Source organism: Vipera berus (assembly GCF_964194415.1).
Source record: "Vipera berus genome assembly, chromosome: 1".
Classification (NCBI taxonomy): Eukaryota; Metazoa; Chordata; class Lepidosauria; order Squamata; family Viperidae; genus Vipera; species Vipera berus.
This window is the reverse complement of record NC_138202.1, coordinates 357,336,934-357,348,951: the sequence shown is the minus strand read 5'-3', so window position 1 is coordinate 357,348,951 and position 12,018 is coordinate 357,336,934. Positions and strand designations below refer to the sequence as shown.

The 12,018-nt window shown below is 41.6% G+C and overlaps 1 protein-coding gene across 8 annotated transcripts in view; it reads right to left on the bottom strand.

Annotated features, from left to right (window-relative positions):
* The window catches only part of TRIM37 (tripartite motif containing 37), a 66,484-nt gene extending 58,678 nt beyond the window's left edge, over positions 1 to 7,806 (bottom strand). For 2 of the 8 annotated variants that reach the window (XR_014028784.1, XM_081346679.1), the window contains exons 1-5: positions 7,366 to 7,640; positions 4,322 to 4,366; positions 3,904 to 4,005; positions 2,190 to 2,230; positions 1,185 to 1,301 (exon numbers count right to left, since the gene is read on the bottom strand). Coding sequence is in view for 7 of the 8 variants with exons in the window: in XM_081346679.1 (XP_081202805.1) it covers positions 1,185 to 1,301; positions 2,190 to 2,230; positions 3,904 to 4,005; positions 4,322 to 4,366; positions 7,366 to 7,386 (326 nt within the window). In the remaining variant the exon portion in view is untranslated. Of the gene's footprint in view, positions 1 to 1,184; positions 1,302 to 2,189; positions 2,231 to 3,903; positions 4,006 to 4,321; positions 4,367 to 7,365; positions 7,645 to 7,730 lie in introns of those variants that run through there. The other 6 variants (XM_081346682.1, XM_081346684.1, XM_081346680.1 and 3 more) reach the window with 6 other exon arrangements.
* Between the last annotated feature and the right edge of the window lie 4,212 nt (positions 7,807 to 12,018).

Sequence of the window (12,018 nt, the reverse complement as noted above, 5' to 3'; positions counted from 1 at the left end):
ATTGTGGGTTCAATTACAGTCCTAAGTCAAAGTCATGTAGTGGACGGAGAACATTGTTCATTGAAATACGAGGGGGTGTCAGTGTTTTTACTTAGCTTATCTTTTTGCTGTTCTGTGGGTCTGTAAATTAAGACAAGCCTACCTTCCCCATGACTGCACCCAAAAACTCTATGACACCCCTGAACTAGAGCAAGTGGAAGGATGATTGGCACACCAATACCACCCTCAATCCATTACAGAAAACAAACTTAATAATAATAATAATAATAATAATAATAATAATAATAATAATAATAATAATAATTAGAAGAAGAAGAAGAAGAGGAGGAAGAGGAAGAGGAAGAGGAAGAAGAAGAAGAAGAAGAAGAAGAAGAAGAAGAAGAAGAAGAAGAAGAAGAAGAAGAAGAAGAAGAAGATGGAAGGGACCTTGGAGGTCATCTAGTCCAACCCCCTGCACAGGCAGGAAACCCTATACCATTTCAGGCAAATGGCTGTCCAGTCTCTTCTTAAAAACTTCCAGTGTTGGAACATTCACCACTTCTGGAGGCAGGTTGTTCCACTGGTTAATTGTTCTAACTGTCAGGAAGTTTCTCCTTAGTTCTAGGTTGCTTCTCTCCTTGATGAGTTTCCATCCGTTGCTTCTTGTCCTGCCTTCAGGTGCTTTGGAGAATAGCTCGACTCCCTCTTCTTTGGGGCAGCCCCTGAGATATTGGAACACTGCTATCCTGTCACCCCTCACCCTTCTCTTCATTAAACTAGACATACCCAATTCCAGCAACCGTTCCCTATATGTTTTTTTAGCCTCCAGTCATGGTAAATAACTATAGAGATTCTTGGTCATCCAAAGGTGCTTTTTCAAGAGGCCACTGGACTTTCTTGTTTCTTTGAAGACGTTTCACTCCTCAGTTCCCCACCATCCCAAGCTGAAGCAGCTTCTTGGATGAGAAGCAAAACGTCTCCAAAGAAAAACAAGAAGGTCCAGTGGCCTCATGAAAAAGCACCTTTGGGTTCACAGGAAATATCCATGTTCCACTTCAACATCTCACATAACTGTAAATCCACTCCTTATATAGCTATTTACGGGAGAAAAATCCCATCCGTTTTTAAAATTTCTAAATTACGACCGAATTTAGGGGCAACACATTACAAACCCTTCCGTCAGGGGGCCATTTAAATCTACATACTTGTCTTTTTCATTCTCTTCATGCTTGCTCAGATTACATAATTGGAGCGTGTCCAGTTGCTGGGTCACCTCCTCCGCCCAACGGCAATTGACAAGTTCTCGCAACTGAAGTGGAGCTCTGCAAGTAAAAGTTCTGGGTAAAAATCCTGCTTTTTAAGAAGGAAAAAAAAATTAGAATAGGATAATATTCATTATTACAGAACTGAAAACAGGAGTTTATGCAATTGCATCTTTATCCAATCGCTCCGCCTCTGAAGCACTTAATAAAAACACTGAAGGTATCAGAAGTTGGGGGCGTTCATCAGTAAGCTGCAATTCAGGAGCCCTAACTTGAAATGTTCCTTGTAATTTTTCCCACGTTCAGAGGAAGCCAATTAAGTACTTACTTACAGTAAGTAATTTCATATCAGTTCAAGGAGGGAAATCTTGCCTAACAGTTATTTTTGAAACTAGGAATAACAAATTATTTTGGGGGGAGGGAGGGAATAAATGCTTGCATATAGCCAGAACTTGAAAATTTTAAAGAAGATATAGCATTCGTAAGTTTGAGATTTACACCGAGACCAATTCTTTGCATTGGTCATGATGCTCGTGGGAGGAGAATCCCGGAACTTGAAACTGTGGGGAGATGCAGATCAGGTGAGGCACAGAAAACCTTTAGGTACAGTGTCTATCTTTCGCTTCATTGTACTGTTTTCACCATCCACTTGTGTTCATTTTGAGGATTGGATTTTTAGATAAGTGTGCATTAAGATTACAGTAAAAGGAGGTGTGGTGACGAAAAGTTTAGGAACCCCTGGATAGAGGGAACCAGGTTATCTATACTCTGACCTAGGGAGAATTGTTCTAAGTGACATCAAAGGAGTGACAATTGTGGGGAATTCTTAAAATTATACCTTGTTTAAACTTTCATTAATTACTGAAGGTCGAGAGAGGTAACATTCCATCATGTGCCAAATTTAAACTGTGACCACAACAGTCCAAAGAGCTTCAATTCAAAGCTTACCGACAATGTGGGCACTGAGCTCTTTGTTCCGTCAGCCAACGCTGTCAAACAAAAAAAGGCATGTTATAAAACACCAGAAAGTTCCAGAAACATTAGAAAAACAAAAATCCTATAATACGTTTGGACATATTTCTTCAGCATCAGCAAACTATTCTTGAATGGAATTCACACAACACATAAATGCTACCATCTCAGAGCATAAACATCCCTATTTGTTGTATCTGAATACTGTTGCACTCAGAAAATGACTCCCAATACGAAATTATACCTTGTTGAATAGCCTGGATCATACAACATGCTAAGACAACGGCTGAATTCCCAGAACATGCCAAAGTATAAGCTAGCCAATCCCAGTTTAATCTAAAATGCTCTGCAAACCCAGTCTATATGTTAGTCCAGATTTATTTATTAGTATTCCTCCTTTATTATTTTTACAAATAACTCAAGGCAGCAAATATATCCAATACACCTTCCTCCTATTTTCCCCATAACAACCCTGTGAGGTAGGTTAGTTGAGAAAGAGGGACTGACCCAAGGTCATCCAGCCAGCTTTCATGGCTAAGGTGAGATATGAACTCATGATCTGTAGTCACACATAGAGCTAACAATTAATCAAGAAAATTGGTCATGTGAGATTCAAGGTGCTGGTGATGACCTATAAAGCCCTAAATGGCTTGGGTCCGGGATATTTGAGGGAACACCTGCTGCCGGCATCAAGTACCCTTCGTCCAGTGCGCTCCCACAGGGAGGGTCTTCTCAGGTTGCCACCGGTAAGAGATTGCCGGCGGACGACACCCAGGGATAGGGCTTTCTCAGTGGGGGCGCCTGCCCTTTGGAACCAGCTGCCAGTGGAGCTGAGGACTGCCCCCGATCTCCGTTCATTCTGCCGGGACCTGAAGACCTGGCTCTTCGAGCTCTCTGGCCCAGGCTGAGAACTAATCTTAATTTTAATTGGGGTTTTATTTATTCAGGGACAAATATAATTTTTTTAAATTTGTTTTTAACTTTTGTATCTTGGTTTTTTAATCATCCTGTAAACCGCCCTGAGTCCTTCGGGAAAGGGCGGTATATAAATGTAATAAAATAAATAAAATAAATAAATAAATAAATGGCACTGTTTTGTATGTTATCAATGTATTAATCCTGAATATTGGTTCAATCCTATTTAATTATTTTGTTCAGAAAATTACATGTGTAAAATCATTCTAAGAGAATCACTAGTCTCAAAACAATTGTGACTGTAATAAATTTCTGGGTTCTTAAGTTTAACAGCAACATACAATCTAAGGATAATCCCAGGAATTTCAACTTTTTTTTTCATTTAAAATGTTGGAATTATTATATACACCTGAAAAGAAAGTTACCTTTTTTCAAAATTTAGTTTTGGAATTTAATTTTTATATTGAAAGAGAAGATGAAAACAAGTCAGATTTATTTTTACTTTTGGAAGAAAATTAGTTTAAATTCAGAACTGCTTTCCTTTTAGGGAAATAGTATAAATTATTCCAATATTTTATCTGGGCATGGCTACTAGTAAATGGAAAGCAGGCACCAGAACAAAAAGTTAAAACTCTTTTTCTTAGTGTGCCAATAAATTAGAATCTCTGTACACTTACATCTGCTTTGAAATATTTTCAAAAACATTTACACATCCAAAATCTAGTTACTGTCTCCACACGAGTAACTTGGCTCCATATTTGTGAATATTACTTACCCGAATACAACTGAAACAACATAGCTTGGAGCAATGTGGACACAAGCGTGCATCACGCAATTTTTCCATACAAATGAAACATCTAAATACTTCAGCAATACTCTGCAAGAAAGAAAAGAAACACAATCAAGACAAATATGTGTCAGCTTTATCTGTAAATTGTACCCACATTATCTTATTCATATCAACTCACATTTTACTTAAACCTAGGCTCAACCATATTGCTCCGGGATATTATACAACAGTGTTTGGAGAGGAACCAACATGAAATTATTTCTAAATGTTATTTTTAAATAATAAAAAAAGGTTTGCTACATCTACATCTACATTTCAGTATCTTGCTAACACTGTAACAAAAGAGCAAAAAATAAGTATGCATCTAATTGTTTAGAAGACACTCTAGAATATGGTGTCCGACCTTTTGGCTTGCCTGGCCGCAATGAGTGGAATTGTGTTGGGTCGCCTATAAAATATATAATATAATTATTGTATATAAATCACATAATAATGTTAAAAGGCTTACAATCTTATGGGCTTGCATTACTAGTGGTAATGGTGCATGTGGACCATAGGCCACAGGTTGGACACACCTGCTCTATAATCTTGCAGAATACAAACCTCACTACTATAAGCAGGAAGAGGATATGTACACAACCCCCTGGTATGTTTCTAAGATGGGCTGAAATGCATATGATTCATACAATGCACATTCCAACAGAATGTATTTTTTATACACAGTACCTTTTTGCTTCAAGTAAGATTTAGAAAGCTATGGAAACAAATCATATTTTATTCTTGCTTTCTCTTAGTTCTGTGAAATACAGCATAATCCAAATGTTTCAGTTTTATATGTTTACACATTAAATTCATATCTTACTTTGCCTTTCAGAGCTCAAGGTAGTAGTAGTAGTCCTTGTTTAAAAACCATTCAATGACCATTCAAAGTTATGACAACACTGAACAACTGGTACTGTTATGGTCATTATAGTGTCAGGTAATCAAAATTTGGGTGCTTAGCATTTACAACCAGTGTGCAAGGGCCTCACAAATGGCCAATAGGTATCTCAGCCAGGTTGTTGTTAAACAAATAGTTGTTAAACAAATCAATGGAGTTGTTAAGTAAATTGTGTTGCAGTTAAGCAAACCTGGCCCTCCCCATTGACTTTGTTTGTCTGGGAGGTTTGTCTGTGTCCTCAGGGTCATCTGTGGAGCCTTCTTAGGACTGCAGAAAGGACTGTGTTGTAGACTGGAGATGGATGATGTCAGGTCCCTCCGAGACAGACAAATCCCCCAGTGGCCTCAACAACTCTCTAAAAGAATGCAAATGACCAGCTGGCTTCAAGGAGTATAAAAATCCTTCCACTCCCTACCATCCAGCCAGAGCTGAAGAAACTTCTTGGAAGAGGAGCGAAACGTCTTCAGGCAAAAACCAGAAAGTCCAGTTGCCTCCTGAAAAAGCATCTTTGGGAGAACTACAACCTGGATGATGGAGAATCTCCACAGACTTTTCCAGAATTGAACAAGAGCCATATTAATCCTTTTTTTTCTTTTCTTTTCTCCTTGAGTCTGTCAGACCAAAAACTGATGTGATTTAATATCTTTCTAATAGCTAATAGCTACCTTAGTTAAGCAAAAAAGGAACATCCTGCCATCTCTCAAAGGAGGAATAGCAACCGTTCAAAGTTACAGCACTGAAAAAAGTCACTTTTGACCAGTTTCCACACTTATGACTTGCAGCCTCTCCATGATCATGTCAGACACCTGTCAGCTGGTTCATATTTATGATGGCTGCAGCATCCCAGAGTCATCCGATCCCCTTTTGTGACCTTCTAACAAAAACTCAATGGGGAAGCCCAATTCACTTAACAACCGTGTGATTAAAACTGCAGTGATTCACTTAACAACCGTGGCAAGAAAGGCAGCAAAATGGGGCCAAACTCACTCATACCAACCACCCTGCTTAGCAATGGAAATTCTGGGCTCAAATGTGGTCAAAAGTCAAGGATTACTATACTAGATTCCCACCCACAACAGAAAGGACACATCACGTTAACCTATGTCAAATAAATACAGGTAGTCCTCGACTTACGACTACAATTGAGCCCAACTTTTTTGTTGTTGAGTGAGACATTTGTTAAATGACTTTTGCCCCATTTTACAACTTTTCTTGCTATAGTTATTAAGTGAATTACTGCAGTTGATACGTTAGTAACCTGGCCTTTCAGTGAATCTGGCTAACCCATTGACTTTGCTAGTCAGAAGGTCACAAAGGGGCACCGCGTGTCCTTGGGACACAACAGCGGTCTTAAGTATGAACCAGTCACCAAGCATCTGAATTTTAATCCCATGATCATGGGCATGCTTCAAAGGTCGTAACTGGGAAAAATGGTCCTGAGTCACTTTTTTCAGTGCCGTTGTAACTTTAAAGAGTCCCTAAATGAACTGCTGTAAGTCGAGGACTACCAGTAACCACACACGCATGACACCCCCCCCCAAAAAAAAATCTCATTTGGAGTCCTTTCTATCTGCGGGGGGCAGAGAAGGTGGGGCAAAAAAGGTCCTCCCGGAGTCTCCATTTTGGGGGGGCAGGGCAGCCACCCGTCACATATCCATCCCCCACCTCTGGGGGAGGGGCGGTCTGAGAGGAGAAGCACCTCCCCATTCCGCCATCATCATCATCAATAATTATCATTATTATATTATTGTTAGTTATTATTGCAATTATGAAGGCTTATGAAGGCTGTTTACCTCAACACTATTGTTACAATATTATTGTTGTTGCAATTATGAAGGCTTATGAAGGCTGTTTACCTCAACACTATTGTTATTGTTGCAATTATGAAGACTTATGAAGGCTGTTTACCTCATTATTATTACTCTTTATCATTATTATTGCAATTATGAAGGCTTATGAAGGCTGTTTACCTCAACACTATTGTTACAATATTGTTATTATTGTTGTTGCAATTATGAAGGCTGTTTACCTCAATATTGTTACATTATTATTGTTATTGTTGTTACTATTATTATTATTATTATTATTATTATTATTATTATTATTATTATTATTATTATTGTCGCAGTTATAAAGGCTTATGAAGGCTGTTTACCTCAACATTATTACTACTATTATCATTATTGCAATTATGAAGGCTTATGAAGGCTGTTTGTTTACCTCAAGCCGCCCTGAGTCTTCGGAGAAGGGCGGGATATAAATGGAATAAAAATAAAAATAAATAAATAAATGTTACATTATTATTATTGTTATTATTATTGTCGCAATTATGAAGGCTTATGAAGGCTGTTTACCTCAACATTATTACTCTTATCGTTATTATCGCAATTATGAAGGCTGTTTACCTCAACACTATATTATTATTATCATTATCATCATTGTTACTGTTATTATTATTACCATCATCATCATCATCGCAATTATGAAGGCTTAGGACGGTTATTTACCTCAACACTTTGCTCGTCCATGACTGGAAACCGCCTCCCTCGAGGTGGGGGTCCCTTCGGGGTCGCTCCTTCTCCTCAGTTTCCTCTCCTGAGGAGAAACGATCAGCGTCTGAAGGCACCGGGGGGGGGGGGAGAAAAAAAAAGAGAGGGGGTCGAGCTTTTTATCCCTCCCCCCTCCCCGTTCTCAAAGGCTTCTCATCCCGCAGACTCCCCCGCCCCAGTCCCGGCCATTTCTCCCCCTTCCCGTGAGGAGAAACAGGGAAACCGAGTCATCAACGGCCCCGCCGGCTCGCGCCTTGCAGCTGTGGGGACGTGGGAGGGGAGCAGGAGGAGGGGGGGGGAAAGAAGCCCCTCTGCCGCCTTACTGCGCCTGCGCGGTCACGCTCGCCAACCGAGAACCGAAGGTGCCGCATTAAGTCGGCCGCGCGGTAGAGCGACCCGGTGCGCCTGCGCTGAACCGAGCGCCCGTTCGGATTTGCCGGAGCGCTTCGTTTCCCTCCGGATTTGTCGGAGGAGAAGGGAGCAATGTTGCGCATGCGTTAACTGTCGGGGGGGGGGGGGAAATAGTTTCGAGAACAGGTGAGCGGGAACAGGTTGCAACAGGTTGTGTTACTCTGCAACAGTGCTTTCCAAACTGGACAATTATCCATCAGGTTAGAGCTGGAAGGGACCTTAGAGGTCTTCTAGTCCAACCCCCTGCTCGAGCAGGAGACCCTATGCCAGGGGTCTGCAAACCTTGAGAACTTTTAAGACTTGTGGACTTCAGCTCCCAGAATTCCTCAGCCAGTGTGCCAGGCTGAGGAATTCTGGGAGCTGAAGTCCACAAGTCTAAAAGTTGTCTAGGTTGCAGACCCCTGCCCTATACCATTTCAATCAATCAGAATACAGCTGGAAGGGACCTTGGGGGGGTCTTCTATTCCAACCCCCCCCCCCTCAAGCAGGAGATCCTATACAATTTCAGACAGGTGGTGGTCCAATCTCAATCAATCAATCGATCAGAATAGAGCTGGGACCTTGGAGATCTTCTAATCCAACCCCTTGCTCGAACCATTTCGATCAATCAGAACAGCTGGAAGAGACCTTAAGAGGTCTTCTAGTCCAACCCCCTGCTCAAACAGGAGACCCTATACCATTTCAGTCAATCAGAACAGCTGGAAGGGACCTTGGAGATATTCTAGTTAGTAGTTCAAACCCTGCTCAGACAGGAGACCCCATACTATTTCAGACAGGTGTCTGTCTGGTCTTTTCTTAAAAACTTCCAGTGATGAAGCACCAACAAATTTTAGAGACAAGCTGTTCCACTAGTTAATTGTCCTCATTGTTAGGAAGTTTCTCCTTAATTCCAGGTTGCTTCTCTCCTTGATTAGTTTCCATCCTATCAAGGTTTAATGATTTAACAGCTAAACAGCTTATGTAAAGATGTAATGTAATGTAATTTTTTATAAAGCAGTACTAATACGTGATTTTGAGTCTGTGCCTCTGTTTATAAAACCAAGGATTGTATGAGCTTTTTTGGCTGCTGCCGCACATGGCTGGCTCACGGTTAAGGGATTGGCCACTAGGACTTCAAGGTTCCTCTCACTGTTTTTGAGCCAGGTTTCACCCAATCTGTACTTGTCCCATTGGTTTTTCCTGCCTAAATAGAGTTGAGATTCCAGCTGGCTGAGGGATTCTGGGAGTTGAAGTCCACCCATCTTCAAGTTGCCAAGTTGGAAAAAAACTGCTCTGTACCACAAAAAAATAAAAAAATCAGGAGGAAGCTGGTAGCAAAATAATCTCAGGTGTAAATCCCCAAATCAGGTATGAGGCTGGATGGATGGCTCTGCCTCCTTCCTGGAGGGATGACCTGTTTTGATTGTGGTTGTTGAATAAGTCAGTAAGGTGGCTCTTTTTAGAAGCACAGTTAGTCCTCAATGTACGATCACGAAGAGAACCCAAAATTTCCGTCGCTAAGTGAGACACTTGTGAAGAGAATTTTGCCCCATTGTACGATCTTGCTTGCCAGAGTTGCTAAGAGAATCCCTGCAGCTGTTAGTCACACGGTTGTTAAGTGAATCTGGTTCCTGTGTTGACTTTGCTTATCAGAAGGTCACCACAACCGTCATAAATATGAGGCAGTTGCCAAGTGTCTGAACTTCGATCAGGTGACTATGGGGATGCTGCAATGGTCATATGTGTGGAAAATGGACATCAGTTATATTTTTCAGTGCCATTGTAACTTCCAATAGTCACTAAATGAATTGTAGTGAGGACTACCTGTCTCCTGGTCCAGGAAGAAATTGGACTAGAAGATCTCCAAGATCCCTTCCAACTCTGTTATTCTGTTAAATCTTGTAAATCTTAGGGGACCGGAGGCTAAAACATATAAGGAACGGTTGCTGGAATTGGGGATGTCTAGTTTAATGAAGAGAAGGACTGTGGGGGGGGGTGTGACACAATAGCAGCCTTCCAGTATCTCAGGGGCTACCCCAAAGAAGAGGGAGTCAAGCTACTCTCCAAAGCGCCTGAAAGCAGGACAAGAAGCAACGGATGGAAACTTATCAAGGAGAGAAGCAACTTAGAACTAAGGAGAAACTTCCTGACAGTGTGGACAATTAACCAGTGGAACAGCCTGACCCCAGATGTTGTGGGTGCTTCATCACTGGAGGTTTTTAAGAAGAGATTGACTTTGTCTGAAATGGTATAGGTTCTTCCTGCCTGAGCGGGGGGGGGGGGGGTGTTGGACTAGATGACCTCCAAAGTCCCTTCCAACATTATTGTTGTTGTTATAACTTCAAACAGTCACTAAATGACTGTTAAGTCGAGGGTGAGCTGTATTCTTAAGCTGAGCTAAAGCGACTGCATTATGGCTTGTGTTGTTGCAATAGGTGTCCCCCAACGGGCATTCAAATTATGGGAGTGGGGTTCGCTCTCTATAGACAAGTGTCTTGCCTTGTCAGTGTTAGTGGGAGAGTTGTTTTCTGTTTGGGGGGGGTTCCTTAATTAGCCTGTTGTTGACTGTTGGTCTGAGCTGGTAGTTCCTTGATTAGTGTATTGCACTGACCGAGCAAGGCACTTGTATATAGAGAGCAAATCCCACTCCCTTCTAGCACTGATGATGTTTTGTTTTTTTTAAATCCCATTTATATCCCACCCTTCTCTGAAGACTCAGGGCGGCTTACAATCTAAGCACAAATCAATGTGCTTAGCAATAGCCTTCATTCTATGTATATGCCTGCTTAAGCGGCATTATTACAAAGTCAGCTTATTGCCCCCAACAATCTGGGTCCTCATTTTACCTACCTCAGAAGGATGGAAGGCTGAGTCAACCTTGAGCCTGGTGGGACTCGAACCTGCACTAATTGCAGGCAGCTGGTGTTACTTAAGGAGGCATTAGCCCACTGCTCCACCAAGGCTAGATGGGTAATGAAGCGTCTTCAAGAAAGCAACCAAGCTCAGAGAGCACCAAGGACCCCACAGTCCTCCTCCTTCTCATCCTTCACTCCTTCTCCTCCTCTCCTCAACCCCCCACTCCCATCTAGCACTGATGATGTTCCCTAGTTGGGTCATGAAACATCTGCAAGAAAACATCCAAGCTTAGAGAGCACCAAGGACCCCACAGTTCTCCTCCTCCTTTACTTCCTCCTCCTCTTCACTCCCTCTTCTCCTCCTCTCCTCAAACCCCCACTCCCTTCCAGCACTGATGATGTTACCTAGTTGGGTAATGAAGCATCTGTAAGAAAGCAACCAAACTCAGAACAGCAAGGACCCCCACACTTCAACCCTGAGCTACATATATTCTATCAGATGAATGTCAACAAGATGGATGGACTGTTATGACAATAAGTTCTTCACAGGAAGAATTGAAAGACCAGGATGGGAACAGACTGGCTTGAAGAAAATCTAAGTACCTACTTGATGGCATATAATGAGTCAATTAAATCAATCAATCAATCAGTCAATGGCATATGCTTAGGAACATGTCAAAAATCCTGTTTTTGCACAAAGGGAAATCTTTGTTTTTATCTTAAGATATCCCATCTATTCCTCTAGCACAGGGGTAGGCAACCTCGGCTCTTTTATGACTCATGGACTTCAAGTCCCAGAATTCCTGAGCCAGCTATCCTATGCTGGCTCAGGAATTCTGGGAGTTGAAGTCCATGAGACATAAAAGAGCCGAGGTTGCCTACCCCTCCTCTAGCACTACTACCTTACCCAGTTTAAGAAATATTTTAACACAGTATGTTTAAAATATGTTAAATATGCTAACATATGTTAAATATGTTTTTCCCTTTTTTTAAAAAAGGACCCTCTCCTTAATAATTATTCCATATCTTAAATGTTGATCAATAGTCTCTCTTATTGCTCAGTGTAATTTTTCCCCAGAATGAACATATGGAGAATTGGGCTATGTTCACCGTTGCTTTGGCTAAACCAGGGGTCTTCAAGCTTGGCCCTTTGATGACTTGTGGACTTCAACTCCCAGAATTCCTCAGCCAGGCACGCTGGCTGAGGAATTCTGGGAGTTGAAATTCACAAGTCATCAAAGGGCCAAGTTTGAAGACCCCAGCTTGTGGACTTCAACTCCCAGAATTCTTCAGCAAGGTACGCTGGCTGAGGAATTCTGGGAGTTGAAGTCCACAAGTCATAAAAGGGCCAAGTTTGAAGACCCCT